The 23,110-nt window shown below is 36.3% G+C and overlaps 1 protein-coding gene across 2 annotated transcripts in view; it reads right to left on the bottom strand.

Moving 5' to 3' along the window:
* Positions 1 to 2,524: 2,524 nt before the first annotated feature.
* Positions 2,525 to 23,110, bottom strand: part of LOC129279323 (ubiquitin-associated domain-containing protein 2-like) — a 57,526-nt gene continuing 36,940 nt past the window's right edge. The window contains exons 2-9 of one of the 2 annotated variants that reach the window (XM_064111362.1): positions 21,597 to 21,724; positions 18,305 to 18,424; positions 14,148 to 14,254; positions 12,162 to 12,285; positions 11,318 to 11,632; positions 8,975 to 9,053; positions 8,355 to 8,491; positions 2,525 to 4,799 (exon numbers count right to left, since the gene is read on the bottom strand). In XM_064111362.1, coding sequence (XP_063967432.1) covers positions 4,692 to 4,799; positions 8,355 to 8,491; positions 8,975 to 9,053; positions 11,318 to 11,632; positions 12,162 to 12,285; positions 14,148 to 14,254; positions 18,305 to 18,424; positions 21,597 to 21,724 — 1,118 coding nt within the window. In that variant the 3' untranslated portion in view covers positions 2,525 to 4,691. The remainder of the gene's footprint in view (positions 4,800 to 8,354; positions 8,492 to 8,974; positions 9,054 to 11,317; positions 11,633 to 12,161; positions 12,286 to 14,147; positions 14,255 to 18,304; positions 18,425 to 21,596; positions 21,725 to 23,110) is intronic. The other variant, XM_054915412.2, reaches the window with a different exon arrangement.

Below are 23,110 nucleotides of genomic sequence, written 5' to 3'. Positions count from 1 at the left end.
GCTTCGCGCCCTCATTAATTGTTTAGATTCCTATCCTGTTCGTTTTTTAGGTGCCAGGTAAAAATGGCAGAGGTAATAATGGCAGAGGTAAAAATGGGAGAGGTAAAAATGGCAGAGGAAAAAAATTGCAGAGGTAAAAATGGCAGAGGTAATAATGGCAGAGGTAAAAATGGGAGAGGTAAAAATGGCAGAAGTAAAAATTGCAGAGGTAATAATGGCAGAGGAAAAAAATTGCAGAGGTAAAAATGGCAGAGGTAATAATGGCAGAGGTAAAAATGGCAGAGGTAAAAACGGCAGAGGTAAAAAGAGCAGAGGCATAAATGACAAGAGGTAAAAATTGAAGATGTGATAATGGCAGGGGTAAAAGTGGCCGAGGTACACTATTAGAAAAAACAGTAGATTCTACAGAAAAATAAAAAAACAGGTTTTACATAAAAACCCAATAATTTTCCACAATTTTTCTACAATTTTACAGAACAGATGTTTTAAAAAGGGGAAAACAGTTTTATCACAATAAATTTGTAAGGGTACGCGCACAAAATACAAATTTTCTGTAATTTTACACAAATGCATGTAAGATTACACAGTGCAGTAAGATTACAGGTGTTCTCCAGACTCTGTTGCAGGAATTTTTTTTTTAAGTATAACATTTCTAACAGTGTAAAAAATGGCGAAGGTAAAGATGGCAGAGGCAAAAATGAAAGAGATATGGGGTGCTGGTTTGTTAAAAAGCCGAGAAAAAAAGTTTTTACTCCAAAATGAAAGGGGATTTGGTTAAGGGGGAAAATGACACAAAAAATTATTTCAACTAAATGAAGTTCTTTTAGGTCCGAAAAAGAATTACAACAAAAATAATAACAATTAGATAATAAACAATTTTTTTTTCTTCTGTTTGAAAAATAACAGAGATTTGTATCAAATCTGTACATTTTAGCATACCAAGCTAATTACCAAGAGGGTGCTGCTTATGGAGTACAAAATACCCAACAGCACTTCCGCTTCCAAGGGTTATGACCATCAAGCCGTTTATATCATATTGGATGCAGTGGTAAAGGTTCAGGGTCTTCATTTATGCAAAGAATCTGAACCAGACAGTCCCCCTCGATCGACCCCAAATTGGTTTACCAGTCAAAACAAGATTATTATTGATTTTCATAATCAGTTACATATCCAGTTCCAAGCCTGGGAACGCATGCTTAATATTGTCATTCAAATATTCAAAAAGAATAGTACAGACGACATTACGAATAAGGACATAATATTTAACCACAATCTTTCGTGACAATTTCAACGTCTAAGCTTTCCCCGCTATGTTCTCTGTTTTCCCCCGCCCCCTAACCCTCTCTGTCTCTCCACCTCTCTTATGTCTACTCTTCCTCCTTTTTGCGTCGGTAAACCTGGCAAAACTTTAGAAATAAAAAAACCAGCCAGACAAAAAGGAATGTTATAAAATGATGAATGAGAATAGTGCAGTTTCATTTTGCTCCTGATAAATTGAATGAAAAGATATCTGTCGTTTGATTTCTTTTTAAAAAGCGTTCACGGTACACCTCCAACGAATTCGTAAATAGCATTGTTAGGCCGATGAAGACATAATGATATGATGAAATGTCTAACCGTGACATGCTCTTCTAATTTAATCTGTGTACATGCGGGGGCTTTTTGACAATTCATTGCATAGGGGTTTAAGACTGGCCATATTTTACCTAGAGCTGTCAGCTATTATTTAGTTGAATTCATATTCTGTTCATGATTCGAAAAAGTATTACGAATGTCCCAGTCTTTAGGTAATTCCTATCCTGTTCATGATTTGAAAAAGTGTCACGAATGTCTAGTTTTTTGGTTGGAAAATCAAAAACTTTCAGCTCGCGCTTCGCATTAATGGTTTAGGTAGGTTCGAGTCTAGTTCATGATCTCAAAATTTTTTCAGAATGTTCAATTTCCCGGTCACAATTTCTGAAATATCAACATACTTGGGCTAGCGCTTCGGGCTCGCATTATTTATTGAGGCCTTTCATCTTTAGTTCGGAATACCTCCCCTCTTCGAAATATGTACTGTATATATATATATATATATATATATATATACATACATACATACATATATATATATGTATGTATATACACACACACATATATATATATATATATATATGTGTGTGTGTGTGTGTGTGTGTCCCCCCTACCTTTAAGGAGAGATTTCCGCCCATGATTATGCGTTAACAGCATATTTTTCCCTAACTTGGGGATTTGTGAGGTGTCAAGTTTTTATTATACTCACACGGGAGTATAGATCACCCACCCCTCCCTTCCCAAGTACAGTTGTAATTTCATGAAAGTGTATCTGCCGCTCACAGACGTATTCCCTATCACACCCAATCGTGTATTTAAACAAATATTTTTTATACTCATTCAAAAGATCATGGGTGGAAATCCCAGGGGGGACGCATCCCCCCTACAAAAATAGTAGGGGGACACAATATCAAATGTCCCCCCTACTATTTTTGGTGTTATGATGGAGAAAAATAAATGACCTTACATTTAGGGTGAAAACTTTTTTTTTTGCTTGTCAAATTTCCCAGCCCCTGGTCCCCCCTACCTTTCGGGACAGATTTCCACCCATGCAAAAGATTTTGTGTTTTAGTATTATTAATGTTGTTTCACTATGGACTATCGAGCGAGGCCATCCAGCCTTACTGTTTATTATAACCTTCATGGAAAGCCATGCGATTGTGTATTAACTGATTACAACTTGGTATGTTTATCTTATTTGTGAAATAAAGAATGAATTGAATTACCATGGGAAATATGGAACTAAAGATTTTTGTATTTTTTTCACATATGCTCAATGTGTATCGTGTTTAGATACATATATGAGCATGATGATCGGTTATCAATTTGATTATGATATTTCTTAGTGTTATTCTAATTACATTTATATAGAATTTCACTGTAAAAAGTTATAGTTACACTTTATCAAAACTAAGATGTGATGATGTATATTATTTTGTGTAGGGTGTTACGGTTGGTACAACTGCAATGATTAATCAGTAATATATATTCATGTACGTATTAATATTTACTTAAGATTATTGCAGACTTTATGATTATAGAGCAAAAGGGAAATAACAATTACACATTTAAAATAATGAAAATGTTATACTGTGTTGTTTTTTAGTATTTTGTTGTCTATCCATTTATTTTCATTCTCAGAGGACAAAGTTTGAATAAAAATAATCTAATGTAATAAAATACAAAAGAATAATCAGTTTGCTAATTAAATATTCATGAAGACATGCATAAAACTGCTGAACACCGAAATAATGCAAATCTTTAAAATGTCATAACTTTGTTTGCTATTCCTATAGGGTTAATTATGCATTCATATGGCTACATCATGGGCCCCTCGGGAGATATTACCACCAAATATTAGTTATGGATATTCTTCACCATGCTCTGCCGAGATGTATATAAAAAGCTGAAAAGCTAAAGAGTCCTTTTTATGTGATGTTAGTTTCTTCAGCACTTGCAAAACAACATGCAGCTAAATGGATACATGTAACGGATTACTTGGCTCTCTAAATTCAATAGATATCCTTAAACATTGTGAAAGTGCATTACATGTAGTCATAGAAAACATATACAATTCATTATAAAAATATATTTTATAAAACCAATTGCTCTACAGACAGAAATAAATTATTAGAAAAAATAGAGAGGCAATGCATAGCAAATTATTCATACCAAAAAATTAACATTTTGGAGAGCAAGACTGGTCTTTTGAATGGTTCATAATGTTGAATAAAATATAACATCCGTTTAATCTGGTTAAACGTCTAAAGCACTGGTTGCAGCCCGTTATAAATGGCTTTGTATACATATGTACGGCAGCTGCAATCAACTCTGTACAAATTTATGTGATTGTTAAATTTCATGTTGTTTCATCCAGTCACACATATCTTTGTCTTGTCTTGGGCTGCTAGTTACCATAGACTATTTGAATTGACCATTTTAGAAATCTTCAAGAGAAAGTAGAGGGCTGAAATTAAACTGGGTACATGTCAAAGAACCATTTTAAGTTCAGGTGTCCAACATCGCCTATATTTCAGACATAAGAGGTGTGGGCAGAAGGTATAATGACTGTGTGTATCACGTTTAAATCCACATACAGTATTAAATGGGCATATTCCACTGCCACCTTATGTATTCTGCATGCTCCTGTGTACTTGGTGATCAAGTACAGATCTGAGTAAGCACTGCAAGGATTTACTACAACATTCACCATAGGTCACACCTGCAGGGATGCTCAATTGGTTGTTACCAGGGCTTTAGAGATCTTCAAAGAATTTTGAAGGTTCATTCTAAAAAGGCTGCACTTCATATTTCACAAAACTGAACAATGCTATTAGATTTATTCTACTTTTAATCTATTAGATCAGTAATTGCAACATTAGCAGCAGTAATCAAATTTCATGGATGATTGCGATATTTTCAAATGATAAAATTGGCAACTTTTTTAATTATAGGCCCTACATCACTTGTTTCCAACGACTTGGGATCCATATTGATGACTGTACAATTCAGTTGAACCAACATAGCAGAAATGAACCAATAGGCCATATAAAGTTTGAGATTCAGTACCAAGTCTATCTGTAATATTGCACATCAATGCAACCAAGCTTCTGATTGGCTCATTCCTGAAGAAGTACTGTTGTTGCCATAGTGACATCATTGTTAGACATACTCAGAGCTTGCATCACAGCGCCGCGGTTGAATCCCATATCAACAAGTTGCTGTATCTGACGATGGAATAATAACAATAATAAGGGTAACAATAATAATTCAATTATTGATAACAACAATGATGATTCAGATGAAATTTTTTTTGAAGGATTGGAGATGTTAATGATGATAAGAAGTTAATGCTGATGATGATAAAATGGTAGTGGTGGTGGTTTATTAGAGTCACTTATGCCTGGGAGGTGAAATGCGAAATGAATCAGTGACCCACAGGTCTCTCTTCCCAAAAGAACTGATTGGGGGTGCAGGTGGACCACTACACCGGGGTAGGTTCTTGCGTGCAAAGGTTGTGACTCTCCTATACATGGGTCCTCAACTTAACAGGGCGATTCCACACTAGAACTTCAAAAATATCATAAATTTCAACATGCTTTCAATAATTCATAAGTAGTGTAATATTTTACTATGATACCTGAATTTTAGGAAAATTGTGAGTTTTAACCAAAAGTGAAGTCAGATATAGTTTTTTTTGGGAGAAACAATGGAATTTTCAATAATTTTGCTAAATAAATAGTCAAGTCCAAACACTGCCTGAAACGATTACTGGCAAAGCACGAGAAGATTGAAAATATTGCGGGTCAATGGAATAATGTATTATTGATGGTTCCAAATAATATCTACACCAATTTTCATGATTCATAATAGGGGCAGCCCTGATTTTTCCGAACCTGTTTTTGACAATGTCCCGTACGACACATGAAAATGCAAAAGTTTTTCCTACAATTTTATTTTTGATGATGCAATTTCACAATATCAGTTTCTCTTTCTTTGACCCATGGGTGATCGATTTATCCCAGAAGGATCTAATTACTGCCCTTCATTTTTCAATAATTGTCCTATTAAAAGTTGTCCCATACGACACACAGTTTGTCGTACGGGACATGTCCCGTACGACACACAATATATACTGCATTTAATTGCAGTATTTGGATTCAGAAACGATAAATATTAGGCCTATTTTAATTTAAGTAATTGATTTGACATAAAGTTAACTGAAAACGTATCCTTTTTATCTCCATAGAACATGAAATAGGTGATTCTAACCATTTTAATTGACTTAATGTAGGCGTATTCTTTTGTGAATTCCTTCAGCTAAACTGGTGATTTTCACTGGTCAGAGCAGGTTAATTTCTTTGTCATTGAGCATGAACAGAAAACCTTTACAATTGATTCACCCTAGCCTTGAAGATGACTTCCTCTTGCATGCTAATGTGAAATTATTATAAGATGTAAAAAAAAATATTTACATATCAATCATCTATTTGGACTTCCCATGATGATCAATAATTTGTTTATATACAGTATTGAAACTCCTTACTTTTTTCAAGTTGAAAAAAAAAATCTGGAAAAAAAAGACAAACCATATGGTTTCATGAAATGCAGAAAGGTTTGAAAAAGTAGAATCGCATTATTTTAGAAAAAAAAAATATTTTGAGGAATTTCAAGTGACAGTTGTGACATATATCATGTATATATACATTCTATTTTAGCCCCATAATTTACACAAACAGTTTCATTCATTCATTGTTTAAATAGTGTATTGGAAATCATCAATTAATTCACTAATACATAACTTCTCACCAAACCTCAAGTTTTTTAGCTCGTAAAAATGCTGTGATTCAGAGTACATTTCCCATCGTGAAAAAAAATATATATATTGCTCCCGATTGTATATATTGAGGTTACTTAATTATATTGTCCTGAATGACTACTTATTAAAAGGCTTTTCATTAAAAAGGAAGAATTTAGGGGCAATGCTCCCCTTCTGATTGATAAAAAGTTCATTGTTTTATTCAGGCTGTCCAGTACAACACGCAAGTGCCTGTTCAACACACAAGTGTCCCGTACGACACACAAGTGTCCCGTACGACACGCAAGTGTCCAGTACGACACATTATTTTGTTTATGATATATTGACAGAAATATTCAGCCAAAAGCGGTTTCTAACATAATGAATGTCTTTAGTTTGATAGGATTTTCATTATCATCAGCCAAATAAAGTGATTGAAGAAGTCAAAGAGACATAAAGTAAGAAAGTTTGGCTTCAATTTAGAGATGTCCCATACGACACATTTTGAGTGTCCCGTACGCCACAATGTTCTTGAAAATTTTAATTTGCTTTATTCATTCATGAATGTTTATTTTGATTTCTTTCATAGATGTGTTTGTTCTTGGGTAATTAAATATCAATTTGAGTTCAGTTTCTATGAAAATTATCGGTCCAACTCACAGACTTTAGACTACAAACTTGAGGTTTCTAAAAAAGCCACTTTTTCTGCGTCGGTACGACACATTACTATTTTAAATCTGTATTATACAGGATGTGAATTCAAGTCATGTTAAGTCTTGGTTTTCCTAACACTCTGGTAGTTCTTGATGATCACCTTTAGTTACTGGAATATTTTTTTTGGGGGGTCAAAAAACTGTCAAATGTTCTCTAAATGTCCCGTACAACACGTATGGAATCACCCAACATCATATCCAAGGGGCAAAGTATTTTCCACTGTAACAGAGTGTGCATCTATGGAATATGGAAGAGGGGAGGGACACGTTTACACATAACGGATGCTTCAGTCATCTGCCCGGGGAACCCATGACCTTTGGTTTGAAAGGTAGATAGATGGTGTACCAACTGAGCGAACTCACTCCCTAGATGATGATGATGATGATGAATGATGATGATGATGACAATGATGACGATGATGACGATGATGACGATGATGACGATGATGATGATGGTGATGTTAATGATGATGATGAGAATGGTGATGATGATGATGTTAATGATGGTGAGAATGGTGATGATGATGATGGTGATGTTAATGATGATGAGAATGGTGATGATGATGATGAGAATGGTGATGATGATGATGATGATGGTGAAATAAGTTGCTGCAGACCAAGCCAGGAAGCAGCCATCACAGGCCATGGATTTCAGCCATAACCCTCTTCTGATACTAAAAGGGATGTTCACCCTCGTACAAGGTCATTTTGCCACTCTCCATCCAGGTGTTAAATGGGTACCAGGTAGGAAAGCCTATGTAGTATGTCTAGCAATTGAGTCTTGGAACTCTTGTTGGAACAGTCCCCAGGAAGTGGAAAAAAATGTATACATTGTGTGCGGGTATGACAGGATCCAATGAGCGGGGTAATACATGTAATAACTCTTAATGTAAAGTGCTAAGAAACATTAAATATTAGGTGCTATAAATGCATCTATTATTATCATTATGATGATGATGTAGATGACAATGCTGATGGAGATCATTATGGAGAATGATGATAATAACAATGCATTTATCATGATGATCATGATGATAAAGATGATATTGTTAATAATGGTGTTGATGATATATTGATGATGATCATCATCACACAAGTGACAGGATTGTCATAAATGACAGACATGAGTAACATATAAAAATACACTATGATTTATCATCATCATGAACATTTTATCCCTCGTGAAAGTTAATGGCAAACCATATTACAATCAATCAATTTTAAATATCAATCACATCTCTATAAATCATGGTTGTAATTGGTCACAATACCTTATCTTCTTCTGCATCTGATCCGTGTAAAGAGCTACCATGAGATCTACTGGTAGAGGGTGAGATAGGTACGGGTGATGGAGAAGGTGGATTAGTAGAGGGGGGTGTTGACCCATTTGGTGGTGGGAAGTTCACACCTGTCAAACAAATGTAAATAAATTAAACATTCATACTGTTATGAAGATTCACTGTTCTCTTAATTTTCATCACTTGTTTTCCTTGAATTACCACTCTATACATATATCTTATCACCTACATCTTTTCTTAAGCCCCCCAAATTCATGTTTTCGAAAAAGCTGTTTTCTTTGGTGATATGAAATTATATGGACTAACTAGTAACAATTTGAAATAGCAAAATCTGTTTTAAAAAGATATTTTGAAAAAAGGTAAACAGGTTTTGAATCCAATGAAATTATTCAATTTTCCACATTGCAGAAAACTGGGGACTTCAATATATTTGCTAATTTTGTTTGTTTTCACCTATAGCCAATGTCGATATCATTTTTTTCTCATTTTTAAAACAACAAATCTTCATATCCCTCTCTCTCTGTTTCTCTCCCCTCCTTTTTTTTCTTCCCCCCTCTCCCTTTCCCTCCAGTACAATTGAAGATAAATCTTACCACCATTATGTTCACCATTCCTCATGCTATTCTGTTGATGAGGGCTGCTGCTATGTTCATTCCTCCTCAATGGAAATGTCTGCCGATTAAATGGTAGAAAGAGAGATAATTAAATATTCAGATTATTGCATGAACCTTTCACTCTGAGAGTAAAGCGTGATTTGAATAAAATAAACCATTTCATGATGATAATAATGCAAACTTCAATTTTATCATCATGTAAAGTATATCAACACCCCTCCCCATATCCTCTGCAACAGTTGTTGTGTGTAGAAATGTGATGTCACAGCCATTATGTGATGTCACAGCCATTAATCAGCAAAGCAATTCAACCTTATTGCATTAAAATATTCAAAGTATTTGAGGTGGAATGATAATTAACAAGTCCCTAAGCTCTAACCAACAGATGCTTGTCTTGTGTAAGGACTTCTTTGTTTTGAATCATCACTATACTGGAAAAGGATTCTGTGACATCATCACTTAGTATTCTATCAAGTAGTGCTATTATCGATAACCTCTTTATCGCTAGTCCTGTTGATAATGGCATGTTTTTGCCACTTAGAGATTATCGATAACCTTTCTCTCGTTGTCGATAATTCCCGCTTTTATGTAGAACAGTAAAGTTCCTCTACATTCGCACATATCCATGTGGAACCCCAGCTCAAGCCAGTAATAATGGTCTAATTGCTCGAGCTGTTAGCAATGTTGTTGCCATGAGGCTGTTTTGCGCACCATCAAAGTTTCATTCGTTGACGAACTTGACGGCAATGATTGGTTATTCATTGGGCTGGATACAGCCAATAAATGACAGCGCAGGATGTTCGCGAGCACGTGCACGAGGGCTGGCCTCGGCAACCCGGGTGGATTTGGGAATCATGAATATTAAAACCAGGCCAATTTCCAACCATTTGAATGGGCTGATTAGGCATCCTTAGACCACAACAAACCAATTCATACAGTGAGTGGAGGTGTTTATATCAGAAATGCCAATAAAACAGATAACGTCACACTTTATCACTGTTTCCTGTTAGCTGAAATAAATGACTGTTCATGTAGTAGAATTCAGCCAATCATTTGTTTAGTTCAATATCATAATTTTATGACTCCGTATTTAACATCCTGTCAGAGTGGTTTACCTGTTGTATAGGCCTCCTGATAGCATTGTCTATTTAACATCCTATCCAAGGGGTTTACCTGTCTTTATAGATCTTCTAATAGCATTGTCTATTTAACATCCTATCCAAGGGGTTTACCTGTCTAATAGATCTTCTAATAGCATTGTCTATTTAACATCCTATCCAAGGGGTTTACCTGTCTTATAGGCCTCCTAATAGCATTGTCTATTTAACATCCTATCCACTGGGTTTACCTGTCTTATTGGTCTCCTAATAGCATTGTGTCTATTTAACATCCTATCCAGGGGTTTTACCTGTCTTATAGTTCTTCTAATAGCATTGTGTCCTTACCTGTCTTGTAAGTCTCCCAATAGCATAATTGTCTATCAAACATCCTATCCGAGGGGTTTACCTCTCTTATTGGTCTCCGAATAGCATTCTGTCTATTTAACATCCTATCCGAGGATTAACCTGCCTTAGAGGTCTCCTAATAGCATAATTGTCTATTTAACATCCTATCCAAGGGGTTTACCTGTCTTATAGGCCTTGTGATAGCATTGTATATTTAACATCCTATCCAAGGGGTTTACATGTCTTATAGATCTTCTAATAGCATTGTCTATTTAACATCCTATCCAAGGGGTTAACCTGTCTTGTAGATCTTCTAATAGCATTGTCTATTTAACATCCTATCCAAGGGGTTACCTGTCTTATAGGTCTTCTAATAGCATTGTCTATTTAACATCCTATCCACTGGGTTTACCTGTCTTATTGGTCTCCTAATAGCATCTATTTAACATCCTATCTGAGGGGTTTACCTGTCTTATAGGTCTCCTAATAGCATTGTGTCTATTTAACATCCTATCCAAGGGATTTACCTGTCTTATTGGTCTCCTAATAACATCTATTTAACATCCTATCCAAGGGGTTTACCTGTCTTATAGGCCTCCTAATAGCATTGTGTCTATTTAACATCCTATCCAAGGGATTTACCTGTCTTATTGGTCTCCTAATAACATCTATTTAACATCCTATCCAAGGGGTTTACCTGTCTTATAGGCCTCCTAATAGCATTGTGTCTATTTAACATCCTATCCAAGGGATTTACCTGTCTTATAGGTCTCCTAATATCATTGTTTCTATTTAACATCCTATCCAAGGGATTTACCTGTCTTATAGGTCTCCTAATAGCATTGTATCTATTTAACATCCTATCCAAGGGATTTACCTGTCTTATAGGTCTCCTAATAGCATTCTGTCTATGGATACTCCTAAACCTCTGAGCCTGAGCAAGTAGCATCCTCTGCTCCAACAACTCCATCCTCTGCTGTCTCTGAATCTCCAGCGTTGCACCCATGGGTAAAGCCCCCTCGCTTGGTGGTCGTGAGGAAAGCAGCCAACCAAACAAACCTTGAGAGAATGAAGCCATCGCCTTGGGAATCATCACCCAATTCTTGACGTACAGGAAGTTTAGACGATAAAGAATTCCTGCCATGATTCCATAGGCAATAGCAACAGGTGTGGTATGTGTCAGAGTTGTCAGCTTAATGTATAAAAAGATATATAAAATATTAAAGTTCTAAAATTCTTTATGTACCAAGAAGAAAGGAAACATAATCGAAGCTTAAGAAGTATATAGTGTCTTTAAATCACATTGGCTATCCCCTATTCTAACACCAAATGATCACTGATCATTAATCAAACTGTCCATTACCAAAACAAATACAAATAAATGGGTTCTCCATTTTACAAAAGTTATTAATAGTGGCATTTTTATTTTTGGAGCAACAATTTGCTAAATATTCTTCTTTTTTATTAAGTCATTAATTTGATGGCAGGTAAAAGATGACATGGCAGCTTGTGTTAAAAAGTTAAACTGGAATATCTATGCAATGTGTTGGCATAGTGACAGTGTGTGTGTACTACAGTACATGATGATAATTATCTACATGTACAATAAACAAGACCATTACTTTACAATAGAATAGTTACTTGCAAATTGAATAGTTAATTTCATATTCCTTCCTATACACATAAAACACATAACTGTGTAAAAGTCAAAGACGACTTACATATACACCCAGAATGTAGGATATCCACTTTCCTGCCATCACATCAGCCAGGAAGTGAGTTTGTGTAGAAACATTAGGAATGTCCATGAAGAATGGAACAAACATTGACAATACAATGCTTTGTCTAAAATAAAAAATTACAAAGAAAGAATTAAAAACAACACATCATTAAAATATGCCTAAAAAAGGGTACTTCATAAGATTCACATGAATTGTCAATCTTGCTAGTCTGTAGTTAGATAAAGTGGGATTAAGCCATATAGTTTTTATTATACAAAATGAAAAGGATGCTGGAAGAATATTTACCAAAGAACAATTCCTGGAGTTGTTCAAAAAATGATTCAGGACTACTTATAGGTGAAATTACTCTCAAGTCATGTAGAACCTGCTACAGCAGTCTGCATGAGCTAGACTATTGTAATTTGAATTATTGAAGGGAGGGGGGGGCATAACATAAAAGATGTGTTTAAAGGTACTAAAATAAAGTAATTGCAGCACAAAATTATTTCATGAGAAAGCCTTTAAAATCAAGGTTAATTACAACCATATTATAGATCTAGATCTGGTACATTGAAATCAACTCATCTTTGTGAAATTATGAAATCTTAGCTGAAAACTGATAATCTGATAACACAGAAAGACAAATGTGGGACAGTGTATTAATATTGCTTGGAAAAATACCCAACATTTTATGGAATACTGTGGTTACATGTATTTTACTCATTTCTCAGCAATTACACATTTTTTTCCAGAGCCACTTAGCACATATTTTTTATCTTTACATACAAACACTTGGGTGGTAATTTTATTGGATTCTGTTCAAACTCATTTTGAGATCGTAATCACAACAGGCATTTAGCTTTAACTCTTAACATGCCATACACACTACTAACCAAACGCCACAGTGCTAATCCGATGCTAATCCCCTGTGCCAGCCACAAAACCCCCCTGTGCCACATTGATTTTGGGATCGCGAGTCGTATTCACTCCTTTCAATAGTCATGATTACAATTGCTTGTAACTCTCTAACGATTAGTTTATCCACAAAATATTGTGTAGTAAAGTTGTAGGAAATTTCATACCCCTTATAATGGTGTCCTTATTATATGGATGGGTTATTATCTTTACTGCTGAAATATGAGTTGTATCAAGTAGTTCCATTTGTGGAGTGTTTTGTATGGATCAAAAAACCTAGGTCTCTTCCCTCTCGGAGGCGGAGCCATATCTTGTAAAAAATGTAGAAATACTCGTAAAAGTCTAATGTAAACTGCGTGAGTAAGTTGATCTGTCAGAAAGCAAAGTTCGCACTGTACACAATAGTGCTAATTACGGCGTGCATGCGATGCGCAATACAATGCAAAACGGCGTAACAATGATTGTAATTCCGAATGTGCGCAGTCATGCACGAAGCAGGCGAGGGTAGGAAACAATGCAAGCACAAAGCAATCAATAGTAAGCGTGCGAGCACGAGTGTGGCATGTTATAGTAGGATACGTAGCGTGCACGAAGCACTCAATGAGTTAATATTATAACTGTTTTAACTTTTAATCCATGGTTTGCTATAGACTTACATATCAATTGAACAATTAGTTGTATAATTATTTGATGTTAAAAAATATGCAAAATATGTGTTTATTTTCCTCTTTAAGGTCAAATTTATCAAAAGTCATACATGTTTTTGTGGTTCCCAAAAGTTTGACTTTTAAAAGACAGTTTCCTATCGCTTAATATACATGTACATGTATGTGGTATATATACATTGTACAAAGCCCATATTCCAGGGGGCCGTTTCATAAAGCTGTTCGTAAGTTAAGAGCGACTTTAAGAACGACTGGTGATCCTTTCTTGTGGTAAATGATATTCACCATTAAATGTTCATTGGTGATTATTTAGCATGCAATAAAGGTTCACCAGTCGCTCTTAAAGTTGCTCTTACACAGCTTAATGAAACGCCCACCGGCTTCATATCATGATCACATAACTTACGGTCCACACAAAGTCTGAGGCAACACCCGATACTCCAGTGCCTCAAGGGCGAATATAGTAGCCGCTTCCACCCCGACAGAGAATACACTATTGGCTAAAAGAAACGACTGGAAAGAAATAGAATAATTCAACATGTTAAAAATATATTAATCATTTAACCATTTTTAAAAGGCTTGGAGCCCATATCAAAATTATTGTAACTTTCCATAATGGGACTACAAGGTGTGAAAAATTTGATTTTGATTACCTGCTGACCTGTTATGTACATGTACAATAAAAGTTACCATATTGGTAACATTACGATACTTGTCTCTGAAATTGGCCCCAGGCTGTATTAAACACACACATGTGTTCATGTGCTACATGTGATTACGGTTAGGGTTGTAATTAGTTGGGTAGATATGATCAAAATTATTGCATGACCATCAAGTTGGGTATATATGCAATTTTTTTGATGAAAGTTGTAGTGTAGGGTGTCTACTTCAAGAATCCGACAGGTGCCACTTGGGCACCCTGGGGCATTTTTTTAAATTGTTGTCATAGGCCACGCCCACTTTTTTACATACCTCTCAAATATGACTTTCATATTTTAAGAAAAAACATGTCATGTTTGGTATCAAATTAAAGCTAATGAAAAATAAAATGCAAGTATATGGATCACTGGGCATTTAAATTACATGTATGTCAGCTAAAGGTCATTTAAGGTCATAAAAGATCAAATTGCAGTACAAATGTAAGTAATACATATAACGCGAAAAAATATCATGTTTTAAATACAAATAAGTTCGGAGTTATTTGCATTTAGTGCTGAAAGTTATTAAGTTGAGGGTGCACATAGAATCCGATGGGTGCGACCTTGGCATCTTGAGGAATTTTTTCTTTTCTGACGTCATAAACCACACAAACTTTCTTACATTCCTCTGAATTACTACTTTTCTATTGAGCGGAATAAACATATCATGTGTGATATCAAATTAGTACAAATGCAAAATCAAATCCACATATGTGAATCACAAGGCATTTAGAACGCATTCAGGGCAATTAAAGGTCATGAAAGGTCAAATTAGGTCACAAATTTAAGCATTGCAACATATAATCTCATGAATGGAATACAAACAAGTTGGGTATCATACATGTATGTATTTTGGGCTTTAGGTTATGTTGGGGATTTTAAGACTCTGATAGGGGCTACTTTGGTACCCTTGGGGCAATGTCATTTTCTGACGTCATAAACCACACCTTCCTTTTCACATAGGGTAACCTCTTAATTATGACTTATCTATGATCTAGTGTATGGAATAAACATATCATGTTTGGTATCAAATTAAAGTTTTATGGAAAATTGAATGTATATTTATACAAAACAAAACACACTGTGTCATAAACAAGTACGGGTAGGCCTAATGTCCTGTTCCACGTACTATCAGTTATCTTCTGAAGATGTCATGGGAGTAGAAGCATATATACTTTCTCTCTGACGACACTGATATTTCTGTTCTACCAGACTGTTCTCCTTTTTGGGTTTACAAGTCTTCTGCATACTGATGAAAAAGTAATCGATATGTATGGTATTGAAACTAGGAGAAAAAAGCTGGCTGTGCACAGATAATTCCTTTCATTAGGTTGTGTTGATTTGGCAAGGGAAATACTTTCACTCTGAACTTACTGCTTACTCTATATGTAGAAGAAGTGGACAGGAATCAGAATCAATTGAAGCTGTCCAGTAGTATTCAAACTTTATCTCTTTCTTAACTAACAATAATAAATGTAAAGATTAAGAGCCTACCCAAACTGAAAAGTTAGCAAAAGTGCGTGTCAAATGTGCTCTTCTCCAGGATCTTTATCCGGAGAAAATCTAATCCGAAAGACTCCCCTGCAACTAACCTTTCATGTATGGATGGGAAGTATAAGTTTGGAGGGCATTCCTGTACCTGTTCATAGCACAGTGGATACTCCCGTCATGGAATTGTCAGAACTTGTACCATGTGGATTAATATCGGGGCCACCATGGATATTCTAGGGCTAGCGTTTGTCACTTTGGTGTAGCGTATTGTGCCATTCAAAACACAAGTAATATAACTTAACATGCAATCGAGATTGAAGAGGGGCAAATCAGTCTGAAAGAGGATAAAGCAAGTTCAGAGTGGAAGTCTTTCCCTTTTTTTTTCTGCTAATTAATTCTTGGAGTAGACACCCTATACTACAACTTTCATCAAAAAAATTGCATATATACCCAAACTTGACGGTCATGTTGTGGTTCTACTTGACTAAATAGGGAGTATGGTTTAGAAAGATGCAATGATTAGGATTAGGGTTAGATTGAGGTCTATAGGCTTTATATTTTGCGGATTTTTCCAAAAGAGCACTTGTCACATGAGCAAATGTCATTGAAACCTTCTTATCATAACCATTATTTGTTATCAACACGCGACATGACATACTCTATTACAGTGTATTTCCAATATTTTGCATTGTCTTTGCATTCAATGAAATAATACTGCATGTGGGCAATCCATTTTGGAAGCATGGTTATCAAATAGGTCATTAACCTTTCAAACCAAGTCCCAGGGATCATGGTTAACCTATGACCTTTACTTTCAACCCACACATCCAGAATGATTGCAAGTGATATAATGCAAGCATACGAGATAATGGGTATTACATACATACAATAGCATACGGGCCCCGTCACATAAAAGTTAATAATACATGTATGGTAACTTTGCCATCCAATGGTAACGCTGACCAACTGCCAATCAAAATCAAGGCTTCTACATGTATGAAAGTTACCATTGCATGGCAAAGTTACCATAAAGTTAACTTTTATGCAGCGGGTTCTGAACTGTCACATGGATGATGAGAAATGAACATAAAATGCTTTACATACACTATAGAGGAAATGAGACTGCATAATGGGGTAATAGGTAGTTACATTCTTTCTGTCTTTTTCATTTTTTTCCCCTCAATTTTTCATCTTTTTCCAGTTCTCGAGGAATCATAGGGGCAAGCACTCCCCTGCCCATACCTCATACCACCGCCCTTGGGATGCACCCCACCTCATACCATTGCCCTTGGGATGCATCCCACCTCATACCACTGCCCTTGGGATGCATCCCACCTCATACCACTGCCCTTGGGATGCACCCCACATCATACCACTGCCCTTGGGATGCACCCCACCTCATACCATTGCACTTGGGATGCACCTCATACCACTCCCCTTGGGATGCACCCCACCTCATACCACTGCCCTTGGGATGCACCCCACCTCATACCATCGCCCTTGGGATGCACCCCACCTCATACCATTGCACTTGGGATGCACCTCATACCACTCCCCTTGGGATGCACCCCACCTCATACCATTGCCCTTGAAATGCACCCCACCTCATACCACTGCCCTTGGGATGCACCCCACCTCATACCACTGCCCTTGGGATGCATCCCACCTCATACCACTGCCCTTGGGATGCACCCCACCTCATACCACTGCCCTTGGGATGCACCCCACCTCATACCACTGCCCTTGGGATGCACCCCACCTCATACCACTGCACTTGGGATGCACCTCATACCACTCCCCTTGGGATGCACCCCACCTCATACCATTGCCCTTGAAATGCACCCCACCTCATACCACTGCCCTTGGGATGCACCCCACCTCATACCATTGCCCTTGGGATGCACCCCACCTCATACCATTGCCCTTGCAATGCACCCCACCTCATACCATTGCCCTTGCAATGCACCCCACCTCATACCATTGCCCTTGCAATGCACCCCACCTCATACCATTGCCCTTGCAATGCACCCCACCTCATAACACTGCCCTTGCAATGCACCCCACCTCATACCACTGCCCTTGCAATACACCCCCACCCCATACCATTGCCCTTGCAATGCACCCCACCTCATACCATTGCCCTTGCAATGCACCCCACCTCATACCATTGCCCTTGCAATGCACCCCACCTCATAACACTGCCCTTGCAATGCACCCCACCTCATACCACTGCCCTTGCAATACACCCCACCCCATACCATTGCCCTTGCAATGCACCCCACCTCATACCATTGCCCTTATGATGCATGGAATGCAAGATTTATTACACTGAGAGTGAAAGAAAAGAATCAAACAGAGAAGCTCAACTACTTACTATGAATTTCGCTGATCCATATCTCCTTTCCAATACTCTGAAATGATACATTAGCGAGGCTCCAAGGAGCAGCGAATGAATCTCAAGAAAAGCCAACTTGCAGGTCAGCAGCCGCCATAGCTACAGCATAAGAGACAAGGATCAAGAATCATGGTAGTATACATGTTTTATCATCTTGATATGACAAGTCTCCAGCATAAAGTGTAAACCCCTTGTATCAGGGGATTTGGTCTTACTCATCTCTAGTCCACCAAATGTATAAAGTTGACAATTAACAAAATTATCTACATGTGCACATTTATTAGCTCTTCCATTGAATAACAAGTCATTATTGATTTTTGGCATACTAGTAATTTAATAATTCAATTTAGGATAATCTCCTAATGAACCAAATTGGCCAATCAAATGCACTCTTGCAATGTAGAATTTTCTACTAAATTGCATTGTCCATGTCCATGAATTTGCATGGCTTGCAGAACAACGCTCAGATGCAGCTGCACTGCGAGGCAAGCTTGATACAAACAAAATTTGGTGAAAATTATGCTAATTTGGCATCAGAGAGGCTTGTTATATTCTTCAAGTTTTGTTGTATTGTCCCCTTCTCTCTGTCATTTTTTTACATCTTTGTTGTTTTTCCTTTTTTTTTCAATTGTGAATGTGTTCAAATCCACCTGTTTGAAATCTGTATTGTTCTTTTTTTTAACTGTATTATTAATTCTTTCCTATTTTATTCTTAGTCTTTTTTTCCCCATTTCTCCTCTATTTTCCTTCCACCTCCTTTTAGTCAAAGTAATATTTATAAAATATGGACCTTTAGCACCATTATCTTTCCCATTGGAATGTGCACAAATTGAGCGCTATGAGACACTTCAGAATACCAAGTCTTGTTCTACTCAATTGAGTCTTTGCGTATGCGAAACACATCCTTGCCAAAAAAGGAAAGGGGTATCAAAATGATTTTTAATCAACTCTGAACTAAGTAAAGTGCATTCCTGGTTTCTTGCCAATGAATTATTGATAAATCTTGAAAAAACTAATTATATAATTTAAAAAAAAAAAAAAAAAATTAACGAAGACTTGATTAAATTGCATATCAATAACAAAGAAATAAATAAGGTAACTTCATTAAAATTTCTTGGTGTTAAGATTGATAATAACCTTACGTGGAAAGATCATATTAATGAAATGTCATATAAAATGTCATGTGCTGTTGGTGTTATGAGTAGACTAAAGTTCACATTGCCACCTTTTATTCTCACTAATTTATATAATACAATGATCTTGCCTTATATAACCTATTGCAATATAATATGGGGAAGCACCACATCTTATTTATTACAAAAATTATTTTTAATACAAAAACATGCAATAAGAAAAATCACCAATTCAACATTTCTTGCCCATACAGACCCATTGTTTCGGAAGCTTACAATTTTGAATATATATGATTTCCATCGCTATTTTGTTGCTTGTTTTATGTATTCTTATTCTAAAATGGCTATACCTGATATTTTCAATGATTTTTTCACCCTTAATAGTAGTATAAATATGTATTTAACAAGAAATATCAATAACTTTTATCTGCCAAAATATACATATAATTTTTCTAGAACTGTTATTGGATACGAAGGACCTGTCATCTGGAATGATTTGCCATCTGAAATTAAAACTTGCCCCTCACTAATTACTTTTAAACGTAAATATAAATCATATCTTTACAATTCACCATCAGTTTTTAAGTAAAATGGAGCCTTGTGTTTTTTTTTTTTTTTTTTTTTTCTTTTGTTTATGTTGATGTTATAACTGTTTAATCACCATTAATTTGTTTTATTTTAACCAATGCGCGGAACCAAGGGGGATTGGCCTCGTTAGGTCTTTGGCCTTTGCCAATCCCCTACATCCACTGCATGTTGGTGCTACTCTTTCTATTTGTAATTATATTGATTTGTTTATGTATTGATTGTTTCTTATTGTTCATATAATATTGTATGTTGTTTATTTTTTAATGGATGTGAATAAAGTGAATTGAATTGAATTGAAAAATGCTAATTTAGCTTGATATCAGAATACCGCCCTAGGTATAGAGTACCGTAGTGTGACGTCACTGTCATGACAACAAACCGGCCGGTTCTAAGCAGAGTCGCAGCTGAAGATTGTCTATACACATTTGTATTTGCAAAAATGACCATCATTCTGAGGTTGCAAGCGATGAATTTCCGTTAGCAACCATTATCTCCTATGAGAAACACGCTCTCGGTTCATTTGCTAAGAACTAGGCCGCCATGATGATGATGATGATGCACAGCATTTGTATTGCGCCATATATCTGTCAAAGACATTCAAAGGCGCATTGGAGCCAGCCAATCTGGGTCGCCTAGAAGGGCGCGCACACAGAACTGTGACCCGCAGGTCTCTCCTCCCGATAACCATAACTGGTTGGGGGATTGCAGGTGGACCACTACACCCGGGTTTCCCCCTGCTCTTATTCGAATAGTGCAGTGGGTTCTTAACGTGCAAAGGTGGTGATTCTCCTCTACACGGGGCCTCCATTTAACGTCCTATCCGAGGGACAGAGTGTTTTCCACTGTAACATAGCCTGCATCTATGAAACAGGGGAGAGACGTTTACACACAACGCACTGGCTTCAGTCATCCGCCCGGGGTGGGCTCGAACCCATGATCTTTGGTTCGACGGGCAGACGCTTTACCGACTGAGCCAACTTCGCTCTCATGGCAACTGACGTCATCACTTCGGTACTCTATTGAGCACACCAAGTAAACCAAAGGCAACAAATGGTTCTTAACTCTTTAAACCACAGGCTTGTGATAGGATAAAAAACACAACAATATTTCTTCTCTCAAAAGTCTAATTGCAGGTGTCTTTTTTTTTACTTAATGTACATGTATTTTCTATGAATGAACTAAAATCGCTAAATAACACTAAATCTATTTGTTCTTAACAGTAAATATACTAATTAAAGTTGTTAAATATACCTTTCTCACTTTCCCCTGCTATTTATCTATTCATATATATATATATATATATATATATATATATATATATATATTTATATATATATATTATATGGCTATTGCCTTGGATTCATTCAATCATATTTTTAAAAACTTCAATTACTTCAATTTAAAAAAAATAATAAAAATTTTACTTCATTTTTTGTGGAGTTAACTCATTTTAGAATTAAGTTTGAATGTATTCAATGTGAGCAAGGTCATACTGTAAGGTGGATAGCACATTAATATTAATATTATCATAATATCACAAGTAAACATACCTCTCTACCGGCTAACAGAAAGTCATTGGAATAGACAAAGTAGTTCTGGTATTTTGGACCAAGTAAAACTAAACAGCAGGATATTGCACTTCCAAGAATCAGGAGAGCTTTGCTGACTGGTGTCATATCTGTACCCAAAAAAAAATAATAATATAAACCCATTAAACTTTCATATTAGAGCATCCGTCTCACAACCGGGAGTTCAAACGCCAGCCACGTCAAATCAAAAGACATTAGAAGATGGGAGTTGCAGCTACATGTACCCTGTTTGGCGTTCAACAATTAAAGGGAGAGCCTCGTCGATCTGGCGCTGCACAGCAGCTGCCGGGCCCACAATCAATTGGGCAAAGCAAATTTTCGGAGTATTTCATTTCATGTCTATTTCAACAATAAAATGAGGATTTTCATTTTCTTCATCTTTTCATCATATTATAATTTTTCTCTTTATCATATCCCCTTTCCTGTGAAGTCAAAGGCAGATATATAGGCTATATTCTGAACTGGCTTCTATTTCACTTATTTTTGCCATGAGTTGAAACCTATTTTCATGAATGAATTTAAGAAATGGAAGCTTGGATTATGATAACATAATCCTCACATTGTTCACAGAATTTCTACATTCATTTTTAAAATCAATAACTCATGTACAAAGTGAGATGGTTCTTGTTGGAATCTTCAAATGTGCTGCTGCAGTCGGTTGGAGCTCCCCGAGTTACTGAAGTGTGTTTGTGTGTAATTGACTGTGACGTTACTGATCTATCATGCAATGTCCATATACATGTACATGTACTCCATTTTATTACTGACACTGGACACTTGCACAGGCAAGTATAATTCAATACCTCTTGCTTTCCTGTCAAAACATACAAAATAGTGTCGGTTTCGTTCTTGTTTAGTGTTTTTATTATCGATCTCACCATGTACAAAGTCAATCAAGCATTTGGAGCGTTGCATGAATATGCGGGAAGATTTCCATATCCCCCCTCCACTAAAATTGAAAACAAAAATATGTAAAAAGTTCAAAATAATATATCTGGCCTGAATATAGAACATTTATGTTGGGAGAGTGAAAATACATACCAAAATATGGCTTTATTCCATCAGATTTTTGAGCAGGATCGAGTGCATGTATTGTCCATAGAATCGGTTTAATTACATGTACATGTAGTCAGTAAAGTGTCTGTGAGTCTAGACTAATCAGAACTACCTGTACTCATAATTATAATTGCTAAAAAATCTCTTCCGGTATCAGCGCTTCTCACTAGCATAGCGAGAAGAGGTCTTGACTGCAGTTACAATGAGGTAAGTTCGAGTCCCAAGCAAGGTAAGAAACACTAATGCAGTTAATGATCAATAAATCGATGTGTTACATCTTGCATGAGCTGCATCCATCAATTCATGAAAGTGGCATCAGTTGAGTTTTCATAAAACTTTCAATAAAAAAAATTAAACAAGTGGAACTCCTCTGGCAGTCTCGCCTGCATTACGCGATTTAATATAGCAGTAGTCCTAAC

The sequence above is a fragment of the Lytechinus pictus genome, chromosome 16 (genome assembly GCF_037042905.1).
Source record: "Lytechinus pictus isolate F3 Inbred chromosome 16, Lp3.0, whole genome shotgun sequence".
Taxonomy (NCBI): Eukaryota; Metazoa; Echinodermata; class Echinoidea; order Temnopleuroida; family Toxopneustidae; genus Lytechinus; species Lytechinus pictus.
This window is presented reverse-complemented; position numbering and strand designations above follow the sequence as displayed.